At 43.1% G+C, this 25392-nt stretch overlaps 1 protein-coding gene across 1 annotated transcript in view; it reads left to right on the top strand.

Moving 5' to 3' along the window:
- Window positions 1-2838: 2838 nt before the first annotated feature.
- The window catches only part of LOC121535289 (dipeptidyl aminopeptidase-like protein 6), a 113436-nt gene continuing 90882 nt past the window's right edge, over window positions 2839-25392 (top strand). The window contains exon 1 of the mRNA XM_041842191.1: window positions 2839-3590. Coding sequence (XP_041698125.1) covers window positions 3396-3590 — 195 coding nt within the window. The 5' untranslated portion in view covers window positions 2839-3395. The remainder of the gene's footprint in view (window positions 3591-25392) is intronic.

Here is a 25392-nt window from a genome sequence, read left to right as displayed (position 1 = left end):
ACTGGTCACCATAGCAACACCCACCCGTAGTCTGCACTCCAGCAGGTATATCTCACTGGTCATCCCCAAAGCCAACACCTCCTTTGGCCGCCATTCCTTCCAGTTCTCTGCTGCCAATGACTGGAACGAACTGCAAAAATCTCTGAAGCTGGAGACTCTTATCTCCCTCACTAACTTTAGGCGTCAGTTGTCAGAGCAGCTTACCGATCACTGCACCTGTACACAGCCCATCTGTAATTAGCCCATCCAACTACCTCATCCCCATATTGTTATTTATTTTTGCTAATTTGCACCCCAGTATCTCTATTTGCACATCATCTTTTGCACATCTATCATTCCAGTGTTAATACGAAATTGTAACTATTTTGCACTATGGCCTATTTATTGCCTTACCTCCATAATTTAATACATTCACACACACTGTATATATATTTTCTGTTGTATTTTTGACTTTGTTTTGTTTACCCCATATGTAACTCTGTGTTGTTTTTATCGCACTGCTTTGCTTTATCTTGGCCAGGTCGCAGTTGTAAATGAGAACTTGTTCTCAACTGGCTTACCCGGTTAAATAAAGGTTAAATAAAATTAAAATTAAAAGAATAAAGTGTGTGTCGCAACTGCGGACAAAATATTTTTATGTGCTTCAGCGCTTGGCGGTCCTGTTCTGTGAGCTTGTGTGGCCTACCACTTCGCGGCTTAGCTGTTGTTGCTCCTAGATGTTTCCACTTCACAATAACAGCACTTACAGTTGACCCAGGCAGCTCTAGTAGGGCAGAAATTAGTTGGAAAGGTGGCATACTATGACAGTGCCATGTTGAAAGTCACTGAGATTTTCAGTAAGGCCATTCTACTGCCACTGTTAGTCTATCGATTTTATACACCTGTCAGCAATGGGTGTGGCTGAAATAGCCGAAACCACTCATTTGAAGGGATGACCACATACTTTTGTATTCATAGTGTATATCTCAATTCAACCCATTGTCAGTGTGAGTTTTAGAGAGTAGAACCTGTAAGTAGTACACTGAATATTGTAGACAAAATTGAATTTTTACCAACCAAAGTAATTTTACCTATGACATTTATAAACATTTATGGTTGAAAATGACCCCTTCCAACCAATGACCCTTATGTTCTAGGCCATGGGTGTCAAACTCATTCCATGGAGGGCCAAGTGTAAGCTGATTTTCATTATTTCCATTTAATTTGTGTCAAATTAAGACCTAGACACCCAGGTGAGGGGAGTTCCTAACTAATCAGTGACCTTACAGATCAATCAAGTACAAGGGAGGAGCGAAAACCCGCGGACACTCTGCCCTCCATGGAATGAGTTTGACACGTGTTCTAGGCCCTTAGTTTTGGAATGGAAACGTTTTTTTGTAGTGAAGAGGGAGGGATGCATTTTTAATTCAATCCATAAATCAATGAGCCTCCAAAGGCTCTGGGGAATGATATGAAAATGACTCGCAATGGAAAAAAGAAAATTAATTGAAACCCACTCATTCTTAACTTTGGAATCTACAATATTTTCCCAACTGTCATTTATAATTAGGATGGAGCATGTGATTACTCTAGTCTCTCTGTGCAGATGAGACTGTTACAAATGAATCAGGGGGATAGTTTTAAATCCACTTCAATAGATTTCTGTCCTAGCCTATTAGTCAAAGGACATTAACGCTTGATGGCGTCTGCGGCATGGTCTATTTGGTGTCATACTGAGTGGCGCTGCTTTGAAGTTGTACTTGTGTGTGTGCAGCAGATGACACATTTCTCAGAAATCCACAATGGCACCAGTATGGAGGTCTGAGCTGTCACAGGGTGGAAGCCAGCCAGGGTGCTCTCTTTTGCAATTTGAATCATTTATTTTTTCTTTTTTTCTTTAAAAAAAAACTATTTTTATACTTTTTTAGCAGACGCTCTTATCCAGAGCGATTTACAGTTAGTGAGTGCATACAATATTATTTTTTTACATATTTTTTCTCTTTTATTTATGTACTTTTATATTTAAAAAAAAATTACATATATATATATTTTTAAATACTGGCCCCCCAGTGGGAATCGAACCCACAACCCTGGCGTTGCAAACGCCATGCTCTACCAACTGAGCTACATCCCTGCCGGCCATTCCCTCCCCTACCCTGGACGACGCTCTGACACTCTGAAAGTGACTGAGGAGGCTCTCTGCTCTCCACATTTGCCTGTCCCCACTGACCATGATCACATACCACAGGCGGTTGATGGCACCTTAATTGGGGTGAATGGGCTCCTGGTAATGACTGGAACGGAATACCAATTAACGTGAACCTGCGTCTATGGCGCTGTCCATAGAGCTGAATCGCACTCAACGCATCCCAGAGAACATCAGGTTCAAATGATTAATACATGCTTTTTGTATCTGGATTCAAGAGGAATGTGTTGAATTCGTGTTAGAGGTTGGTAGCCAAGGCCTTCTAGAGTCAGATATGGAGAAGAAGCTCAGACAAGTTGGAGAAAATACGATATAGTAAGGTGTGTTGGTAAACTGTAACTGTCATAAAAATCGTCCTCTTCTGAATGTGTGTCGTTTCTCATTGAGCCACAGAGAGGCACTCGAGCTCCGTCCTGGACTAACAGTTATGGGGACTGGAACGAACTGAATAACGAAAATATTTATACAAATTACATGACTGTTGTAGCCTATTAGCACATTTGAGACCGGACTATGTCATGACTAATTCAATATTGGATTAAAGGAAATCTGCCCCACATTAATGTGCATTATGTGCAGTAGGCTATAGTCTGCGGTGTGTTGTTGAAATAATAGGTTGTGCATAGTCCGCTTACTTCACTTCTCATGCAGAACGCGTCCACGGAGGCGCCACGGGTTCTCTGCGTCCTTCACACATACACACACACACCGGGTCTGTCTAGCCGCCAAACAGTTGTTGAAAGTCTATCAGCTTTTTCAGTTATTTTGATTGGGTACAATTTTCTGTATTGAATATCAGATTGGATACCCACAGAGACGGGGTGCTATCGCGCTGTGAGAAGGCATCAACGAACTGAAGAGGGGAACCAACGTGCTCTGAATACAGACACCAACTATTAAGGTCCTACTGTAGCCTTGCTCACCGCTCCCTTAGGAAAGAACCCACATCCAATCGATCAGAGGACTTGCTGGTTAGGCTATATTTGTTTTCTAATTCAACCAGGAAAACGTTTTCAGTTTTAAGACGTTATTTTATAGGGATAATTTACCTGTTCTCTTTGGAACCATCTCCGCTTTATTCTAGAGGATAAATTGGCCACACGCGGTCGGATTTCTCCAAAGCGCACAGAAAAGAAGCAGTAGCCTTCACACGTTCCCGCAGACGAGAGGTTTCTCTTGCTTTGACATGCTGTAGTGGTTTTTTTCTGAAATGGCTTCGCTGTATCAGAGATTCGCCGGTAAGATTAATACGAATAATTCTTTCCCGCACCCACCTGAGGCCAGCCACCTACTAGGCGGACAGGTAGCGGACGAGGAGAACAACACACGGAAGACCCCGCAGCCCGTCGCGGACCGCAGACCCCATGTTCCCTACGGAAAGAAAAATGCGAGCGAGGACGAGCATGTAAGACCTTGCTCTAAACTATTGGTGTAGGCCTATTGATTTTATCATTCAAACCATCATCTGATAATTGTTGACAACTTCAACAGATTACCTGCATAGCCCCTATCTGCTTTCTATTGTTTGCCCAGTCATTTTACTCTATTTCTAAACTATCATGTTGCTGCAATTATGTTCTTGGTTCACTCTTGCCTAAATGGTTTTGCAACTGAAACAGCATGTGCTACCCCTGTGATTCTCAGAGCAGTAGGCTATGGATTTCTGTATGAATTCAGAGCGTCAGATGCTCCCTCAGTCAAGGCGCGGTTGCTATTCAAGAAACATATTGTGTCTGCATGGTTGGCCTTTTGTAGTGTGAATAGGCTGAGTCACTTTGTATGTTGTGATGCTTGCCAACTATAACTGGTTAAAGAAGCCTATACTGTATGTGACATCATTTGCATATTGTTTAACAGTTCTCTGGTCTGTTTGTTGACAGCTTGAAACTAGGGCCAGCTCTAGCCTCCTGACTGGTGTAGAGAAACATTTACGTTTTAAAGCTCATTTCCTGGGGTATATATATTTTTTGCAGTTTTAAAGGCCCAGTGCAGTCAAAAACGTAATTTTCCTGTGTTTTATATATACAGTGCCTTCAGAAAGTATTCAGACCCCTTGACTTTTTTCCACATTTTGCTAGGTTACAGCCTTATTCTAAAATTGTTTTTTCCCCCTCATCAATCTACACACAATACCTCATAATGACAAAGCGAAAATAGGTTTTTAGAAATTTTTGCTAATTCAATTTTTTCATGAAACTGAAATATCACATTTACATAAGTATTCAGATCCTTTACTCAGTACTTTGTTGAAGCACCTTTGGCAGCGATTACAGCCTCGAGTCTTCTTGGGTATGACGCTACAAGCTTGGCACACCTGTATTTGGGGAGTTTCTCCCATTCTTCTCTGCAGATCCTCTCAAGCTCTGTCAGGTTGGATGGGGAGCGATGCTGCACAGCTATTTTCAGGTCTCTAAAGAGATGTTCGATCGGGTTCAAGTCCAGGCTCTGGCTAGGCAACTCAAGGACATTCAGAGACTTGTCCCAATGCCACTCCTTAGTGCTTAGTGGTTAAGAGCGTTGTGCCAGTAACCGAAAGGTCGCTGGTTCTAATCCCCGAGCTGACTAGGTGAAAAATCTGTCGATGTGCCCTTGAGCAAGGCACTTAACCCTAATTGCTCCTGTAAGTCGCTCTGGATAAGAGCGTCTGCTAAATGACTAAAATGTAATGTAAATGTCTTGGCTGTGTGCTTAGGGTCGTTGTCCTGTTGGAAGGTGAACCTTCACCCCAGTCTGAGGTCTTGAGTGTTTTAATCAAAGATCTCTCTGTACTTTACTCTGTTAATCTTTCCCTCGATCCTGACTAGTCTCCCAGTCCCTGGTGCTGAAAAACATCCCACAGAATGATGCTGCCACCACCATGCCTCACCGTAGGGATGGTGCAAGGTTTCCTCCAGATGTGAAGCTTTGCATTCAGGCCAAATAGTTCAATCTTGGTGTCATCAGACTAGATCATCTTGTTTCTCATGGTCTGAGAGTCCTTTAGGTGCCTTTTGGCAAACTCCAAGTGGGCTGTCATGTGCCTTTTACTGAGGAGTGGCTTCCGTCTGGCCACTCTGCCATAAAGGCCTGATTGGTGGAGTGCTGCAGAGATGGTTCTCCAATCTCCACAGAGGAACTCTGGAGCTCTGTCAGAGTGCGCACCTCCCTGACCAAGGCCCTTCTCCCCCGATTGCACAGTTTAGACAGGCGGCCAGCTCTAGGAAGAGTCTTGGTGGTTCCAAATTTCTTCCATTTAAGAATGATGGAGGCCACTGTGTTCTTGGGGACATTCAATGCTGCAAATTTGTTTTGTACCCTTCCCCAGATCTGTGCCTTCGACACAATCCTGTCTCAGAGCTCTACGGACAATTCCTTCGATCTCATGGCTTGGTTTTTGCTCTGACATGCACTGTCAACTGTGGGACCTTATATGGACAGGTGTGTGCCTTTCCAAATCATGTCCATTCAATTGAATTTACCACAGGTGGAATCCAATCAAGTTGTAGAAACATCTCAAGGATGATCAATGGAAACAGGATGCACCTGAGCTAAATTTTGAGTCTCGTAGCAAAGAGTCTGAATACTTATGTAAATAAGGTATTTCTGTTTCATATTTGTAATACATTTGCAAAAATTCTAAAAACCTGTTTTTGCTTTGTCATTATGGGGTATTGTGTGTAGATTGCTGAGGAATTTTTTTTATTCAATCCATTTTAGAATAAGGCTGTAAGGTAACAAAATGTGGAAAAAGTCAATGGGTCTGGATACTTTCCGAAGGCACTGTATTTCCACACTGAGGTTGGAATAATACTGTGAAATTGTGAACATGATAATAATGCCCTTTTAGTGTAAGAGCTGTTTGAAAATACTGTTTTGGTTGGATGGTGTTTTGGCCTTCCATGGTGACATCACCATGCCATAAATTAGTTAATAAACTTGGAGCAATAAGAAAGAGTTCCAAACCTCCCTGCCAATAACAGCACATTTTCTGTTTTCCTCTTCCCATTCAGGCCACTCCCAGACAGTCCTAGCAAAATTCTTGCTTGAGAAATTGTTCTTTGCTAAGAAGCTGTTTTTGTTTCTCTTTTACCATTTTAATTGAAAACAATCACAGTAATGTACTTAATTGTTGGCCAGAAAAAAATTGATATTGATATAAAAACAGCTGCATTGGACCTTTTTTTTAAAGCAAGTTTTCTGTAATTCTACTCATTTTGCCATGGTGCAAATTTCATGCTATTCTACCTTTGTGACTTATGCCATGTTAATATGATATCTGAGTGAGAATGACTAACAAAATCAACAGGGGCCCCCTGGAGGTCAGGTTTAGATAGCTGGCTAGACTAACTACCAATCTAAAAATTGTTAGCTGACATGGCTAATTGAGTGACTGTCAGCGACTGACATAACAAGACAAAAACTGCTGATGCACAAAACATTTCGAAATTGCACCTGGTGTATTCTACTATTCTTACTCTCAATGGTAAGTTGAGACCCCGCCTGAGTTTTTTTGGTGGGGGTTCTGGGGCCCCCTAGCGGCCGGGGGTCCTAAGCGACCGGTTATGTCGCTTATGCCTGAAACTGGCCCTGCTTGAAACTAATTACAATTAAACATTCTATTTGTAGGTTAGAGGCAAATGAAAACCCGATGTAATCAATGTCAGTGATTTGTCCTTCTTTTGCAGTCTAATGATCTAATCGAAGTCGGCAAGCTTTCATGGGTTCTCGTTTTGCAAGGACTTACAGTTGAATTCGGAAGTTTACATACACCTTAGCCAAATACATTTCAACTCAGTTTTTCACAATTCCTGACATTTAATCCTAGTAAAAATTCCCTGTCTTAGGTCAGTTAGGATCACCACTTTATTTTAAGAATGTGAAATGTCGGAATAATAGTTGAGAGTGATTTATTTCATCTTTTATTTCTTTCATCACATTCCCAGTGGGTCAGAAGTTTACATACACTCAATTAGTATATATTTTTACATTTTACATTTTAGTCATTTAGCAGACGCTCTTATCCAGAGCGACTTACAGTTAGTGAATACATATTTTTTTATACTGGCCCCCCGTGGGAATCGAACCCACAACCCTGGCGTTGCAAACGCCATGCTCTATCAACTGAGCTACATCCCTGCCGGCCATTCCCTCCCCTACCCAGGACGACGCTGGGCCAATTGTGCGCCGCCCATGAGTCTCCCGGTCGCGGCCGGCTGCGACAGAGCCTGGATTCGAACCAGGATCTCTAGTGGCACAGTTAGCACTGCGATGCAGTGCCTTAGACCACTGCGCCACTCAGGAGCACCCGGTATATGGTAGCATTGCCTTTAAATTGTTTAACTTGGGTCAAATGTTACGGGTAGCCTTCCACAAGCTTCCCACAATAAGTTGGGTGAATTTTGGCCCATTCCTCCTGACAGAGCTGGTGTAACTGAGTCAGATTTGTAGGCCTCCTTTCTCGCACACACTTTTTCAATTCTGCCCACAAATGTTCTATAGGATTGAGGTCAGGGCTTTGTGATGGCCACTCCAATACCTTTACTTTGTTGTCCTTAAGCCATTTTGCCACAACTTTGGAAGTATGCTTGGGGTCATTGTTCATTTGGAAGACCCATTTGCGACCAAGCTTTAACTTCCTGACTGATTTCTTGAGATGTTGCTTCAATATATCCACATAATTTTCCTTCCTCATGATGCCATCTATTTTGTGAAGTGCACCAGTCCCTCCTGCAGCAAAGCAAAGCACCCCCACAGCATGATGCTGACACCCCCGTGCTTCACGGTTGGGATGGTGTTCTTCGGCTTGCAAGCAACCCCCTTTTTCCTCCAAACATAACGATGGTCATTATGGCCAAACGGTTCTATTTTTGTTTTATCAGACCAGAGGACAGTTCTCCAAAAAGTACGATCTTTGTCCCCATGTGCAGTTGCAAACCATAGTCTGGCTTTTTTATGGCGGTTTTGGAGCAGTGGCTTCTTCCTTGCTGAGCGGCCTTTCAGGTTATGTTGATATAGGACTCGTTTTACTGTGGATATAGATACTTTTGTACCTGTTTCCTCCAGCATCTTCACAAGGTCCTTTGCTGTTGTTCTGGGATTGATTTGCACTTTTCGCACCAAAGTACGTTCATCTCTAGGAGACAGAACGTGTCTCCTTCCTGAGCGGTATGACGGCTGCGTGGTCCCATGGTGTTTATACTTGCGTACTATTGTTTGTACAGATGAACGTGGTACCTTCAGGCATTTGGAAATTGCTCCCAAGGATGAACCAGACTTGTGGAGGTCTTCCATTTTTCTTCTGAGGTCTTGGCTGATTTCTTTTGATTTTCGCATGATGTCAAGCAAAGAGGCACTGAGTTTGAAGGTACACCTCCAATTGAATCAAATGATGTCAATTAGCCTATCAGAAGCTTCTAAAGCCATGTCATCATTTTCTGGAAATTTCCAAGCTGTTTAAAGGCACCGTCAACTTAGTGTATGTAAACTTCTGACCCACTGGAATTGTGATACAGTGAATTATAAATTAAATAATCTGTCTGTAAACAATTGTTGGAAAAATTACTTGTCATGCACAAAGTAGATGTCCTAATCGACTTGCCAAAACTATAGTTTGTTAACAAGAAATTAGTGGAGTGGTTGAAAAACTAGTTTTAATGACTCCAACCTAAGTGTATGTAAACTTCCGACTTCAACTGTATTTGACATCAGTGTTTACACGTTGTCATTTGAGCTCGACCTGAGTGTCCATCTCTCATCTCTTTTCTCTTTCCAGAGATAGCAAAGCTGTCTGCATGAGGAGCATGTCTCCTCTGCATTATTGATGTGTATTGTGATGACAATCAGGCAGTAAAGGGAGTGAACACACTGCCTCTGTCACTGATACTGTTGGCACTGAAAGAAACACAACACGAAAGGACACAGCACGGAACGACACGACACAGCACAACACCACACAAAACAACACCACACAACACCACACATAGGTGTTAATTACTCTGTGTAATGACATTGTTAGAATGTGTCATGTTCCACAATGTCCTATTACAACAATGGCCACTGCATTTAATGGGTTATGTGCTATAGGCCATTCAAGTAATAGTAATAGGGTCCGGTTCATATATCTTTCAATTTCAGGATTTTATTGCATTTAACATGGTTAAGGATAGGTGTATACAGTTGAAGTCGGAAGTTTACATACACCTTAGCCAAATACATTTAAACTCAGTTTTTCACAATTCCTGACATTTAATCCTAGTAAACATTCCCTGTCTTAGGTCAGTTAGGATCACCACTTTATTTTAAGAATGTGAAATGTCAGAATAATAGTAGAGAGAATGATTTATTTCAGCTTTTATTTCTTTCATCACATTCCCAGTGGATCAGAAGTTTACATACACTCAATTAGTATTTGGAAGCATTGCCTTTAAATTGTTTAACTTGGGTCAAACATTACGGGTAGCCTTCCACAAGCTTCCCACAATAAGTTGGGTGAATTTTGGCCCATTCCTCCTGACAGAGCTGGTGTAACTGAGTCAGGTTTGTAGGCCTCCCTTGCTCGCACACGCTTTTTCAATTCTGCCCACAAATGTTCTATAGGATTGAGGTCAGGGCTTTGTGATGGCCACTCCAATACCTTGACTTTGTTGTCCTTAAGCCATTTTGCCACAACTTTGGAAGTATGCTTGGGGTCATTGTCCATTTGGAAGACCCATTTGCGACCAAGCTTTAACTTCCTGACTGATGTCTTGAGATGTTGCTTCAATATATCCACATAATTTTCCTTCCTCATGATGCCATCTATTTTGTGAAGTGCACCAGTCCCTCCTGCAGCAAAGCACCCCCACAGCATGATGCTTCCACCCCCGTGCTTCACGGTTGGGATGGTGTTCTTCGGGCTTGCAAGCAACCCCCTTTTTCCTCCAAACATAACGATGGTCATTATTGCCAAACAGTTCTATTTTTGTTTCATCAGACCAGAGGACATTTCTCCAAAAAGTACGATCTTTGTCCCCATGTGCAGTTGCAAACCGTAGACTGGCTTTTTTATGGCGGTTTTGGAGCAGTGGCTTCTTCCTTGCTGAGCGGCCTTTCAGGTTATGTCGATATAGGACTCATTTTACTGTGGATATAGATACTTTTGTACCTGTTTCCTCCAGCATCTTCACAAGTTCCTTTGCTGTTGTTCTGGGATTGATTTGCACTTTTCGCACCAAAGTACGTTCATCTCTAGGAGACAGAACGCGTCTCCTTCCTGAGCGGTATGACGGCTGCGTGGTGTTTATACTTGCGTACTATTGTTTGTACAGATGAACGTGGTACCTTCAGGCGTTTGGAAATTGCTCCCAAGGATGAACCAGACTTGTGGAGGTCTACCATTTTTCCTGAGGTCTTGGCTGATTTCTTTTGATTTTCCCATGATGTCAAGCAAAGAGGCACTGAGTTTGAAGGTAGGCCTTGAAATACATCCACAGGTACACCTCCAATTGACTCAAATTATGTCAATTAGCCTATCAGAAGCTTCTAAAGCCATGACATAATTTTCTGGAATTTTCCAAGCTGTTTAATGGCACAGTTAACTTAGTGTACAGTGAGGGAAAAAAGTATTTGATCCCCTGCTGATTTTGTACGTTTGCCCACTGACAAAGAAATGATCAGTCTATAATTTTAATGGTAGGTTTATTTGAACAGTGAGAGACAGAATAACAACAACAAAATCCAGATAAACGCATGTCAAAAATGTTATAAATTGATTTGCATTTTAATGAGGGAAATAAGTATTTGACCCCCTCTCAATCAGAAAGATTTCTGGCTCCCAGGTGTCTTTTATACAGGTAACGAGCTGAGATTAGGAGCACACTCTTAAAGGGAGTGCTCAGAATCTCAGCTTGTTACCGGTATAAAAGACACCTGTCCACAGAAGCAATCAATCAGATTCCTAACTCTCCACCATGGCCAAGACCAAAGAGCTCTCCAAGGATGTCAGGGACAAGATTGTAGACCTACACATGGCTGGAATGGGCTACAAGACCATCGCCAAGCAGCTTGGTGAGAAGGTGACAACAGTTGGTGCGATTATTCGCAAATGGAAGAAACACAAAAGAACTGTCAATCTCCCTCGGCCTGGGGATCCATGCAAAGATTTCACCTCGTGGAGTTGCAATGATCATGAGAACGGTGGGGAATCAGCCCAGAACTACACGGGAGGATCTTGTCAATGATCTCAAGGCAGCTGGGACCATAGTCACCAAGAAAACAATTGGTAACACACTACGCCGTGAAGGACTGAAATCCTGCAGCGCCCGCAATTTCCCCCTGCTCAAGAAAGCACATATACAGGGCCATCTTAAGTTTGCCAATGAACATCTGAATGATTCAGAGGAGAACTGGGTGAAAGTGTTGTGGTCAGATGAGACCAAAATCGAGCTCTTTGGCATCAACTCAACTCGCCGTGTTTGGAGGAGGAGGAATGCTGTCTATGACCACAAGAACACCATCCCCACCGTCAAACATGCTTTGGGGGTGTTTTTCTGCTAAGGGGACAGGACAACTTCACCACATCAAAGGGACGATGGATGGGGCCATGTACCGTCAAATCTTGGGTGAGAACCTCCTTCACTCAGCCAGGGCATTGAAAATGGGTCATGGATGGGTATTCCAGCATGACAATGACCCAAAACACACGGCCAAGGCAACAAAGGAGTGGCTCAAGAAGAAGCACATTAAGGTCCTGGAGTGGCCTAGCCAGTCTCCAGACCTTAATCCCATAGAAAATCTGTGGAGGGAGCTGAAGGTTCAAGTTGCCAAACGTCAGCCTCGAGACCTTAATGACTTGGAGAAGATCTGCAAAGAGGAGTGGAACAAAATCCCTCCTGAGATGTGTGCAAACCTGGTGGCCAACTACAAGAAACGTCTGACCTCTGTGATTGCCAAGAAGGGTTTTGCCACCAAGTACTAAGTCATGTTTTACAGAGGGGTCAAATACTTATTTCCCTCATTCAAATGCAAATCAATTCATAACATTTTTGACATGCGTTTTTCTTGATTTTTCTGTTGTTATTCTGTCTCACTGTTCAAATTAACCTACCATTAAAATTATACACTGATCATGTATTTGTCAGTGGGCAAACATACAAAATCAGCAGGGGATCAAATCGTTTTTTCTCTCACTGTATGTAAACTTCTGACCCACTGGAATTGTGATACAGTGAATTATAAGTGAAATAATCTGTCTGTAAACAATTGTTGGAAAAATTACTTGTGTCATGCACAAAGTAGATGTCCTAACCGACTTTAATGACTCCAACCTAAGTGTATGTAAACTTCCGACTTCAACTGTGTATATATATTTTTTGTTGTTGTCTAGGGTTATTTCCAATGTGTAACTAAAAAAACAGAGGAACCATTCTCAGATTGCTATGTTTCCTGTAACATATTTAGGAGTGCACAGCTCACCTTCAGTCCTCCTGATATCCCTTGAGGAGTACTGGAGCATGAAATTACCTTTTGCCTCATGAGTTGAGGAGTTTCACGGTTCCTAGGGTGACATTTTGTTTTATTGACTTCAGTAGGAATTTTTATTTTAATCACATTTATTTTCTAAGAGGAAAATCTTCCTTACTTGCAGCAGAAAATCGAATATGAAGCATTTCTCATTGATTTGGCTAATTCAATTTGGAATGCTCGACGGCGTCTGCATGGTCCTAAAGCACACCGTTGTGTCGTTTTGTATCACATTCCAATGATAAAATTGGAGGGGGACAAAAATGCAATTTCAGAATGTCCTCCCCCACCCCCAGTGAAAGTTGCGCCCCTGATTATTGGTGTCCTCAACACTAATGCTCACCATGAAGCTTATCTATGTTAACAGCAGCAACAGGATTATGTGGTACAGTATTATAGAGTCACCTGGGGGGATATCTGCCAGAGTTTATTTCTCTCTCATTACCCTCTACTGCTAATGGCAGCCGGGGCTTAAATCCAATAAAGTGACCGTAATTAATCATGGCGGGGGGTAATGGGGCTCCAGCTTAAAATAGGGGGACATTTAAAGGATAGTGACCTGTGGAGCAGGCTCCCTTTGTGAGCAGGAGCCTTATTGACTTTTCCTGGGCCCCCAGGAACTCAAACACCTCCTATTGTTGAGCTCTGCCTCCCCTGACAATGAAAGGTGACACACAAGTGTGAACTGTGCAGGAGACCTTGGTATCTCATGACAGAGAGTTGTCGATTTGATTCATACATGTTTACTTACCTTTGAGTTTCTTGTTTTTTCTTTTAATTGAATCACCTGATAGGCTAGGACATCATTAAGCTTGGATTTCATTGCTGTGGGGCACTGGGGAGTATGGTGTGCTGTGTGAATGTTTAAACACTTATTTTAACTGACAATAAGATAACATTCAATGAGACTAATTTCTGCCACTTTTGTGGCAATTATGTTGATAATTACTATTGTGTACTGACACATTTACTGTAAATCTATGCTCACCTGTAATGGGTAATTCATCACAATAGACTCTGGATTATTTCCTGAAAGTCTGACCCGATCCACTTTGCCATTCAGCACAGCCTTAGGAAGCTTTTCTCCTTGTATTCCTCACATTTCAATTGAAAGCTAAACATAATGTTGAAATGTGAAACCTGGTTTTTATAGTAGCACAGCAGTTTTATTTTGAACCAATTATCACATCTGAGTTCACAAAAGAGTATCTTTCCCTCGTTGAGGATAACACAAGTCACTGCCACTCATGTGTGCTGAAAACAGAGAGGAAAGGCAGAAGTATCCTATTCTCCCTCTGGGGAGCCTGCTGGATAAGATCTGGTGTGAAACAGCATGGATAGTTTGCTACAAAGGCTGTCTTTCTGGGAATTCACATTTGTTAGGTTATTCTCCCTGACTCAATTCTCTCTCTCACTGGAGATCATATGATATGAGTGATGGTTTTATGCTTATTTAGATGAATATTGCATGCTATTGCAAGCTTTTGTCAGCTGTGCTTTCTTGCTCAAAACATTACATAAGAATGACTAAAACAGATTCAAATTAAATGATATCATACCAATTTTTATTAATTTTTTTGATCAAAATAATAGCCAGTGAAATCGAATCAAAGATGAAGCCCCTGTCCTAGTTGCTACATTGTTCTCTTATCGTGTCATGTACTCAGCTTGTCTGGTACTGAGTTAGCTTCACAGGAGGTTGGTGGCACCTTAATTGGGGAGGACGGGCTCGTGGTAATGGCTGGAGTGGAATTAGTGGAATGGTATCAAACACATGGTTTCCATGTGTTTGATGCCATTCCATTAGCTCAGTTCCAGACATTATGAGCCATCCTTCCCTCAGCAGCCTCCACTGGTTGGCGTGGGAGTTCAAAGGGTGTGATAACACCCCGGGTACATGATTGATGTGTGATATGTGTCATTGAGATGGATACTGGTACTCTGGTTGGTAGACCAGGGCAGCCTCATCTAGCTCCATCTGCCTGTTAGAGAATAGAATACACTCCTGCTGGTCTGTTCTGCTCTGAGGACCCACTCTAGCCTGTCCAGCCAGCTGTACATTTTGGTCTGGATAGTAGCTACTTTAAGCACACAATCTACATTTGTGCAGTCAGCCCTGAATCAAGCCTGGCCCAGATCCCAGGCATCACTCTAGTGTTAGGAGGGACACAGTTTGGATATATTCAGGGTCTGCAGGCTCAGCTAAATCAAATAGGGGTGAGTTTCTCTTGAACAAATGACATTTGTCAAAGGAAGCACTTTACTATTCTAGGAGTGGCTTGAGTTTGGGTTGTCAAGGGAACTAAAGTAAAGCAAAGCTTTCAGGAAACACTCATGAATGACAAAAAAAAAGAAACAATGCATTTAGGAGTATGGATGGATTACTGACAGGGCATGCAGGGTACATGCCCATGTGCCCAGATCGGGGTCTCCATTGGTTTTGTATAATGTTTGAGCTTAAGAACACAGAATTAGCCATGGAAAAATTAAAATTAGCTGAAAAACAGACCCCACCCACCCCAGCGACCATTGCCACTGAAAAAACTAGGGGAAACATTGAATAGCCATAACAATGCAATTAACAATCAGTGCATCCTGCTATTATAGTATACCCCGGGATATGGCAGCATCATTAAGCCTTCCAGCTGCTTTATTGCTGTTCGGGACACTCAGCCTGCTACCTGTACAGATGTAGGATCTTTTTTTATTTGTATTTTTATTGAATATTGAAAACATACAATATACTTGCAGTGAAGCCACTCAACAACTACATCACATTAGTCAACTAACAGACATCCATCCAGAGCGACACACAGAAGCAACCAGGGTCAACACCCTGCTCAAGGGAACGTCGACAGATCTCCCACAAGGTCAAAAACGGGGACCCGAACCAGTGATCCATCAGCCACCGGCCCAAGCTCCCAACCGCCAGGCCACCAGCCCTCCAAGATCCCCCCCACAGGTCCCCAAGAGCTGCCATCCGAACACCTGCACGGCATCAGCCTCAGGCAAACAGGCATTAGCTGTAACAACACTGCCCCTCAGTGTAATTCAAACACACTTTTTAAAATGTTTTATTTTGACTTTATTTTATTTATCTTTGACCGTCATTCTATCCCCCACCCAGCAACTCCACTCCCACTTGTCTCCAATTCCACATCCCAACCCTCAGCTTCCCTCAGCCCATCCCACCTATCTCTGCTGGCCACCCTCTTCGGATTTCTACGCACCATACAGTGAGGGGAAAAAAGTATTTGATCCCCTGCTGATTTTGTACGTTTGCCCACTGACAAAGACATGATCAATCTATAATTTTAATGGTAGGTTTATTTGAACAGTGAGAGACAGAATAACAACAACAAAATCCAGAAAAACGCATGTCAAAAATGTTATAAATTGATTTGCATTTTAATGAGGGAAATAAGTATTTGACCCCTCTGCAAAACATGACTTAGTACTTGGTGGCAAAACCCTTGTTGGCAATCACAGAGGTCAGACGTTTCTTGTAGTTGGCCACCAGGTTTGCACACATCTCAGGAGGGATTTTGTCCCACTCCTCTTTGCAGATCTTCTCCAAGTCATTAAGGTTTTGAGGCTGACGTTTGGCAACTCGAACCTTCAGCTCCCTCCACAGATTTTCTATGGGATTAAGGTCTGGAGACTGGCTAGGCCACTCCAGGACCTTAATGTGCTTCTTCTTGAGCCACTCCTTTGTTGCCTTGGCCATTGTCATGCTGGAATACCCATCCACGACCCATTTTCAATGCCCTGGCTGAGGGAAGGAGGTTCTCACCCAAGATTTGACAGTACATGGCCCCATCCATCGTCCCTTTGATGCGGTGAAGTTGTCCTGTCCCCTTAGCAGAAAAATACCCCCAAAGCATAATGTTTCCACCACCATGTTTGACGGTGGGGATGGTGTTCTTGGGGTCATAGGCAGCATCCCTCCTCCTCCAAACACGGCGAGTTGAGTTGATGCCAAAGAGCTCCATTTTGGTCTCATCTGACAACAACACTTTCACCCAGTTCTCCTCTGAATCATTCAGATGTTCATTGGCAAACTTCAGACGGGCCTGTATATGTGGTTTCTTGAGCAGGGGGACCTTGCGGGCGCTGCAGGATTTCAGTCCTTCACGGCGTAGTGTGTTACCAATTGTTTTCTTGGTGACTATGGTGCCAGCTGCCTTGAGATCATTGACAAGATCCTCCCGTGTAGTTCTGGGCTGATTCCTCACCGTACTCATGATCATTGAAACTCCACGAGGTGAGATCTTGCATGGAGCCCCAGGCCGAGGGAGATTGACAGTTCTTTTGTGTTTCTTCCATTTGCGAATAATCGCACCAATTGTTGTCACCTTCTCACCAAGCTGCTTGGCGATGGTCTTGTAGCCCATTCCAGCCTTGTGTAGGTCTACAATCTTGTCCCTGACATCCTTGGAGAGCTCTTTGGTCTCGGCCATGGTGGATAGTTTGGAATCTGATTGCTTGATTGCTTCTGTGGACAGGTGTCTTTTATACAGGTAACAAACTGAGATTAGGAGCACTCCCTTTAAGAGTGTGCTCCTAATCCCAGCTCGTTACCTGTATAAAAGACACCTGGGAGCCAGAAATCTTTCTGATTGAGAGGGGGTCAAATACTTTTTTCCCTCACTGCATATCTTTCGACTATGCTGTGATGTTTCACATACAATTTCAATCTATCTAATCGAATAGAATCCACAGATTGCGAGTTGAAGATAAATACTTTTACTAAGAGTGTTAGTATATTAGTAATTGACTGACCCGGTCTCTCCAGATCTCCCAACAGTACTATTTCTAGGGTCAATTTTAGATCAATGTTATGCATTTTCAGCCATTCCTGAACCTGAGACCAGAAAGGGCAATACCAATACCTGGTCAGTCTATGTCATAGAAAGAGCAGGTGTTCATAATATTTTGTACACTGAGTGTATGTCTCTGGTACACTACATGACCAAAAGTATGTGGACACCTGCTTGTTGAACATCTCATTCCAAAATTATGGGCATTAATATGGAGTTGGTCCACCCTTTGCTGCTATAACAGCCTCCACTCTTCTGGGAAGGCTTTCAACTAGATGTTGGAACATTGCTGCGGGGACTTGCTTTCAGTCAGCCACAAGCGTTAGTGAGGTCGGGCACTGATGTTGGGTGATTAGGCCTGGCTCGCAGTCAGCGTTCCAATTCATCCCAAAGGTGTTCGATGGGGTTGAGGTCAGAGCTCTGTGCAGGCCAGTCAAGTTCTTCCACTCCGATCTCGAGGAGTGGTATGGACCTCGCTTTTTGCATGGGGCATTGTCATGCTGAAACAGGAAAGGGCCTTCCCCAAACTGTTGCCACAAAGTTGGAAGCACAGAATAATGTAGAATGTCATTGTATGCTGTAGCGTTAAGATTTCCCTTCACTGGAACTAAGGGGCCTAGCCCGAACCATGAAACACAGCCCCAGACCATTATTCCTCCTCCACCAAACTTTACAGTTGGCACTATGCATTGGGGCAGGTAGCGTTCTCCTGGCATCCGCCAAACCCAGATTTGTGCGTCGGACTGCCAGATGGTGAAGCGTGATTCAGCACTCCAGAAAATGCGTTTCCACTGCTCCATAGTCAATTGGCGGCGTGCTTTACACCACTCCAGCTGACGCTTGGCATTGCGCATGGTGATCTTAGGCTTGTGTGCGGCTGCTCAGCCATGGAAACCCATTTCATGAAGCTCCCAACGAACAGTTATTGTGCTGACATTGCTTCCAGAGGCAGTTTGGAACTCGGTAGTGAGTGTTGTAATCGAGGACAGATTTTTACATGCTACACGCTTCGGCACTTGGCGGTCCCGTTCTGTGAACTTGTGTGGCCTACCACTTTCCAGCTGAACTGTTGTTGCTCCTAGATGTTTCCACTTCACAATAACAGCACTTACAGTTGACTGGGGCAGCTCTAGCAGAGAAGAAATTTGACGAACTGACTATGTAGTGTATATCCATCCAGGCCGTGCTTCTTGTTGTAAAGAACAGACAGTATATTGTAGTAGCCTGACACCCATAGAAGTAGAATGACTACATGTAGTAAATCTTTTCAATGCTAATATAATACATGAGGCCACCAAGGCCATCTCCTCTTCACCACACCACAGCTTCCTCCTCAGTCAGGACCTCCTGCTCTGTGTTGCCATGGTTTCAAAGGTGGAGAGGGTGAGGCATAATCTCTCCTCACACGCTGTTGCTTGCTTCCTGCCATTTGATTGCCATATGGAGATGACGCAGCATGCACATGCCCCTACCAGCAGCAGGCCACTCACTCAAACCGTGATGGCTGACATGTCATGTCTGTCATTGTATACTTCAGCCTACAATGGCAGTTGACTTTCTTCTCCTTTGACGAACAGGTCTAGATGAAAGCCCAAAACTGGGCCTATTCTGTATTTTCTGGAGGCAGCATAAAAATACGAAGCCTTTTCACCTCCTAGTCCTAAGGGCTCTGTTACCCTGGACACCCTGTCTGTCTGTCACTGGGTATCTATCAACCTGTTCCCTGATCCTGCTGCCCTGACCCCTGGGGCCTCTCCTCTCAACAGCTCATCCATCGATCCCCTCTGCTCGGCCATGCCCACGCCCCTCAGAGTCTGTCTGTCTGTTGACACCATGCCATCTATCGCCACGCCCCTCTACGGGCTTGTCTGTCAACAGCACATCAACATGGCCCAAGCACAGTGGGGCCATGTTGATGTGCTGTCTTGCCAACACCTATGTCATTGTCACAACAATGAAGCATATTTCGGACAAAGGATAGCGCTGCTTACCTGCGTCGGTCCGCACTCTACTGGTAAACAGACTTATTTTCACCATACTGCTGTTACAGTGTTTGCATTAGGACATGGTCAATAATTGCTTGTTGAGGATAGCATACTGGCTACTGATAATCGTTGATGAATGTTGATTCCATTTCTCTTTTTGGTGAATTGCCTGTTTGCACTGAAAAATGTGGTTACCTTTCTATTTACTGTATGCTGTCGATCACCTGAGTATGTGATCTTTCATCTTAGAAGGGAAGCAATAATGTTTATGTTTTGTAATGCAGATTTAATGCAGCATTTGGCTTTCTTACACAACATGGCCTTATTCTCCTTTTCTCATTGACTCAAACACAGACGACTGTTAGCTGAAGTTACAGTTTGAACGTTATCTGATGAAATATTCATAGTGGTTGATAGAATATGGTATTTTGTCAGCACTGGTCTGGTCTGACACTTTTCTCTTTCCTGTGGCAGTACAGTAACTCCCATTGAAGCACACATTCACCCCGGCATCTGTATCTCCCACAGGAGCAGACTCACTCCACTGTGCTTTATACATCACCAGGGATCTTAAACCCCACTTTAGAATGATTTAGCTCTCGCTCCTTTTCCCACTCTCTGTGTGTGTCAGACAGTGCAGGTCTCTGGCTAAATATAACTCTCTTTATTTACATCTCCTGCCTGTTCCCATTTCCTGTCCTCTTGAACTGAAATCTCAGTTTAGTTTCAGGAACTTTAGGCAACATGGATGACAGTTCAGTTGTCTGGGAGATGTCTTCCTTTAGAGGAAGTATTATTGGTAAAAGCTTAGCTTGCTGATGATCAGAATGTCTAACAGAAGAAAGTAACTACAGGGGCCTGAAACTACGGAGGAAGAAACTACAGGGGCCTGTTGTTCTGTACTAAACATTGCTTGCTTTGCACCAATGTCTGATGAAAAGAGGATAGAAGCCAATAGCAACAACAATATTTACTAGGGATGTAACATTCACCAATAGGCATCGGCCCCAGTTCAAACCGATCCAAATATAGCATGCAGCGGTCAGAAAACCGATTCAAACATTACCAATCGCCGGTTCGCATTTGTTTTGTTGCTCATACTACTTTCTTTCTACCCTCCGAAAATACCTAATTTTATGACAACTGATGTGTCCTGTCCTTCAGTGTTGATCGAACTAAGCATGTAACTGTGTTGACAATGGTTGCCATTGATCTAGGACTTCAAGTTATTTTGCATGCCGAAAAACCCTAGGCAATATCAGTAGCCTAGTCAAACTGCGCTCTGTGCGCAGGTTCGCGCGCTGACCGAGGGGTAAGCCTATTCCTGATCTTGCACATCTAGTGTCACCTACAGTATTCAAATGTTTGTAAAATGGCATGCACAATATTAAGCTTTATTAGTTGAGTGACAACCAATGTAATTTGCTAGGTTATTGTTGCACTGTTGAAAATTGTGTTTTACCGCAATAAAAGTAGCCTAAGCTACCGCTGGAGACAACTCTCTAATCAAACTGAATCACACCGAATTGTTTCAAACTAAAATGCATCGTTCCTGTATTGTATCGGAGCCCATGTATCTAGATACGTATCGAATCGTCTTAGAATAATAATAATATGCCATTTAGCAGACGCTTTTATCCAAAGCGACTTACAGTCATGTGTGCATACATTTTTACATATGGGTGGTCCCGGGGATCGAACCCACTACCCTGGGGTTACAAGCACCATGCTCTACCAATTGAGCTGTCTTGAAAGGGAACATCCCTAATATTTACACTTTAATCCTTGTTATGTAATCTAATCATTCTCCTAATGTTTATTGTGCCTTTTTGTTCTAACGCTTATCTTTTAAACTCTCAGAAAAATGTAAAATGCAAACTTTGCTGTACAGTTTGTATGTTCACATAGCTTTTTTATTTTGTATTTTGTTGCTTTGAAAGCAATGATGTATATAAACAGCATTGTTTGAAAGGTGGTAAACTGTGATTTGATGTATATACTTTGTGTCAAGGGTATCATTTCTTAGGGATGACCGAGAGATACAAAGGCATTGCAGCTAAAGCGGTTGCCTCTCCATTCCATGCAATACATAAACTCGGCCACTAGAGGCTCTCATGTTCCAGTCAATATCAGCAAGCAACTTGGAGAAAGGTAACTAGACAGACTGGCAAGACGGGTAAGGGGGCATGGAGATAAATAGGCATGGAGATAAATAGGCATGGAGATAAATAGGCATGGAGATAAATAGGCATGGAGATAAATAGGTGGAGATAAATAGGCATGGAGATAAATAGGTGGAGATAAATAGGCATGGAGATAAATAGGCATGGAGATAAATAGGCATGGAGATAAATAGGCATGGAGATAAATAGGCATGGCGATAAATAGGTGGAGATAAATAGGCATGGAGATAAATAGGTGGAGATAAATAGGCATGGAGATAAATAGGCATGGAGATAAATAGGTGGAGATAAATAGGCATGGAGATAAATAGGTGGAGATAAATAGGTGGAGATAAATAGGCATGGAGATAAATAGACCAGCCTGACCTGAAACAAGCCACTTGACCCACCCCACAGCATCAATGACACAGCCAGAGCCAAGAGGAGATTGATAATCTCACTAGAGATCCTGGTTCGAATCCAGGCTCTGTCGTAGCCGGCCGCGACCGGGAGACCAATGGGGCGGCGCACAATTGGCCCAGCGTCGTCCAGGGTAGGGGAGGGAATGGCCGGCAGGGATGTAGCTCAGTAGAGCATGGTGTTTGCAACGCCAGGGTTGTGGGTTCGATTCCCACGGGGGGCCAGTATGAAAAACATTTAAAAAATAATGTATGCACTAACTGTAAGTCGCTCTGGATAAGAGCGTCTGCTAAATGACTAAAATGTAATGTAAATGATAATGTCACATCACAGTAGGAGGAAGCAGAGCAAGCTTTATACAGTCACTCAGAGCAGAGCCCAAACAGTCACAGACTGACAGCTACATTAAGAAAACTGATGGATGGCATTGACCACCAGTCTCAGCAAGACCCAGGACTGGCCCTGGCAGAGAAAGGTCTCCTGTGTGGGTATTACAGAAAGAGAGAGAAGCTTAATTTAACATTAGATTAGAGGACCAGTAGAGAGGAAATAGTGGCATTCTAGAGTCTATTTACTCTTTAATGAATTCTCTGAGACAGATTCACTGTTTATTCCAAACATTCAATTAGATGTACAAATTGGTATGTTTACAAAGGGATATTTTATGTATGCATAAAGATCAAACACAAATTTGCCAACTGCCAAGTTAAAGGTATCGCAAATTAATTACATGTGGGAGAGTATAGTTTTTAACCAGCAGGGACCAGAATGTTAACTGCTCAGTCAGATTTGACTCTGTCTCCATCTGTTGGTTAAACTCTGAACACCTGGATAGACCTTACTTTAGGTTTGCTGCCTAATTATTAGGGATGTGACAAATGTACAATTGTTATTTTACGTTTCAACAGATTTTTTTAAATCGCTTAAATGATCAAATGATGTGAATTCACAATTCAGATATGATCCTGTGTGTGACCGCTAGGGGGCAATGCAGTTCAATCTACCACAGTCCTGGCTTTACCAGACAGCGCTCACCTTACTGCTGTCCCCCAACCACTCAGCAGCGATAGTAGTTAATGCTGTTTTAGGTTCCTTTCCTCCATGTTCTCAGTTGTCAGTACATGGGACTTCATGTCCCATTTCTCATCAATGTGATGGCTCGGTGGTGCCAGAGACCTGGCTGTGTGGTGCCAGGATAACAACCTCTCCCTCAACGTGATCAAGACAAAGGAGATGATTGTGGACTACAGGAAAAAAAAGAGGACTGAGCACGCCCCCATTCTCATCGACGGGGCTGTTGTGGAACAGGTTGAGAGTTTCAAGTTCCTTGGTGTCCACATCACCAACAAACTATCATGGTCCAAACACCAAGACAGTCGTGAAGAGGGCACGACAAAGCCTATTCCCCCTCAGGAGACTGAAAAGATTTGGCATGGGTCCTCAAATCCTCAAAAGGTTATACAGCTGTACCATCGAGAGCATCCTGACTGGTTGCGTCACCGCCTGGTATGGCAACTGCTTGGCCTCCAACCGCAAGGCACTACAGAGGGTAGTGCGTACGGCCCAGTACATCACTAGGGCCAAGCTTCCTGCCATCCAGGACCTCTATACCAGGCGGTGTCAGAGGAAGGCCCTAAAAATTATCAAAGACTCCAGCCACCCTTGTCATAGACTGTTCTCTCTGCTACCGCACGGCAAGCGGTACCAGAGCACCAAGTCTAGGTCCAAAAGGCTTCTTAACAGCTTCTACCCCCAAGCCATAAGACTCCTGAACAGCTAATCATGGCTACCCGGACTATTTGCATTGCCCCCACCCCACCCATCCCCCTCTTTAACTCTGCTGCTACTCTGTTGATTATTTATGCATAGTCACTTGAACTCTACCCACATGTACATATTACCTCAATTACCTCAACTAACCGGTGCCCCCGCACAATGACTCTGTACCGGTACCCCCAGTATATAGCCTCGCTACTGTTATTTTATTTTACTGCTGCTCTTTAATTATTTGCTATTTTTTATTTTTTACTTAACTTTTTATTTTCTTAACTGCATTGTTGGTTAAGGGCTTGTAAGTAAGCATTTCACGGTAATGTCTACACATGTTGTATTCGGCGCATGTGGCAAATAAAATTTGATTTGATTCGTTGCAGTGATGTATGACAGCGTTTTCATAGATGTCCAACAATCTGTTGTTAATGCCACGTATGGTGTTTGAGACCTCACACTTTGTACTTGCAGAGCAATCATTGTACAATTTCTCCATCCAGGCCATCACGCTTTTTCAACATGGCATCTTGTAGTCTGGTTCTAGATATGCCATCAGGGCAGTGAAGCCAGCTGTTAACAACGTTGACATTCGGAGCGATTTATTTCAGTGGCAAATAATTTGAAAGATGCATAAGTCCTCCTACTAACGTTAGTGTTGTTGCATTAGGTATTTGGTGAATTTAATTATATGATGATGATCGGGATCTGTTCGTGGTAGTTTTGTGATAACTGCACTGTGTTTTGAATTTTGTAAAAAAAAAAATATCGGTTAGTTTTTTTCTAAATGTTAATGATCCCAATGTCATTTAATCGTTCACACCCATACTAATTATACTTGAATAATTATGATGGCTCAATATTTCTTTCTTTCTGTCTCTCTCTCATGGTGCTAGTGCGTGAGCTCTTTTCTATGCATATCCATACAGAAACACGTTTTGTCCAGGCTCTTTTGTATCTGGATCCTTTATCTGCATGTAGCCTACATGTACATTCTCCTGGCGGTTGCTCTGTTTTCACTTCAGCCCCTGTTCCTCCTCCCAGGCAGCGGCAGCAGCAGCAGAGCTTCAAGCTTCATGGAGGCATAGACCCCACAACTTCCAGGATAGCAGAGCAGATTGCTTTTCCCTGTTCAGGGAGTCTAGCATCTGTACCTCTGGTCTCTGTGATGATGTTCTGTCTGAGACTCACATGGAACTGACCGAGAGAGATATAGAGTAGATCAGGGTTCCCCAACTGGCGGCCTGCGGGTTGTTTTATTTGGCCCCCCAAGTTATCTTAGCAATTGTATTTATTTATTTATTGTTGGACATAAAAGACTGTGAAATCAGCTCCAAGTGATTGTAGTTTTGGAAATTTGTTTCCAAGTATTCCCACGAATAATAGGGAGACACATGATCGTATACAAATGTAAGCAAGGTTTGAAATTGCCTATTGTCCTGTAGCCCATCCCAGCCTTGTGCAGGTCTACAATTTTATCCCTGATGTCCTTACACAGCTCTCTGGTCTTGGCCATTGTGGAGAGGTTGGAGTCTGTTTGATTGAGTGTGTGGACAGGTGTCTTTTATACAGGT

The sequence above is a fragment of the Coregonus clupeaformis genome, chromosome 21 (assembly GCF_020615455.1).
Source record: "Coregonus clupeaformis isolate EN_2021a chromosome 21, ASM2061545v1, whole genome shotgun sequence".
Lineage (NCBI taxonomy): Eukaryota > Metazoa > Chordata > Actinopteri > Salmoniformes > Salmonidae > Coregonus > Coregonus clupeaformis.
Note: the sequence above shows the minus strand (reverse complement) of the source record. Positions and strands in the feature narration are given on the sequence as shown.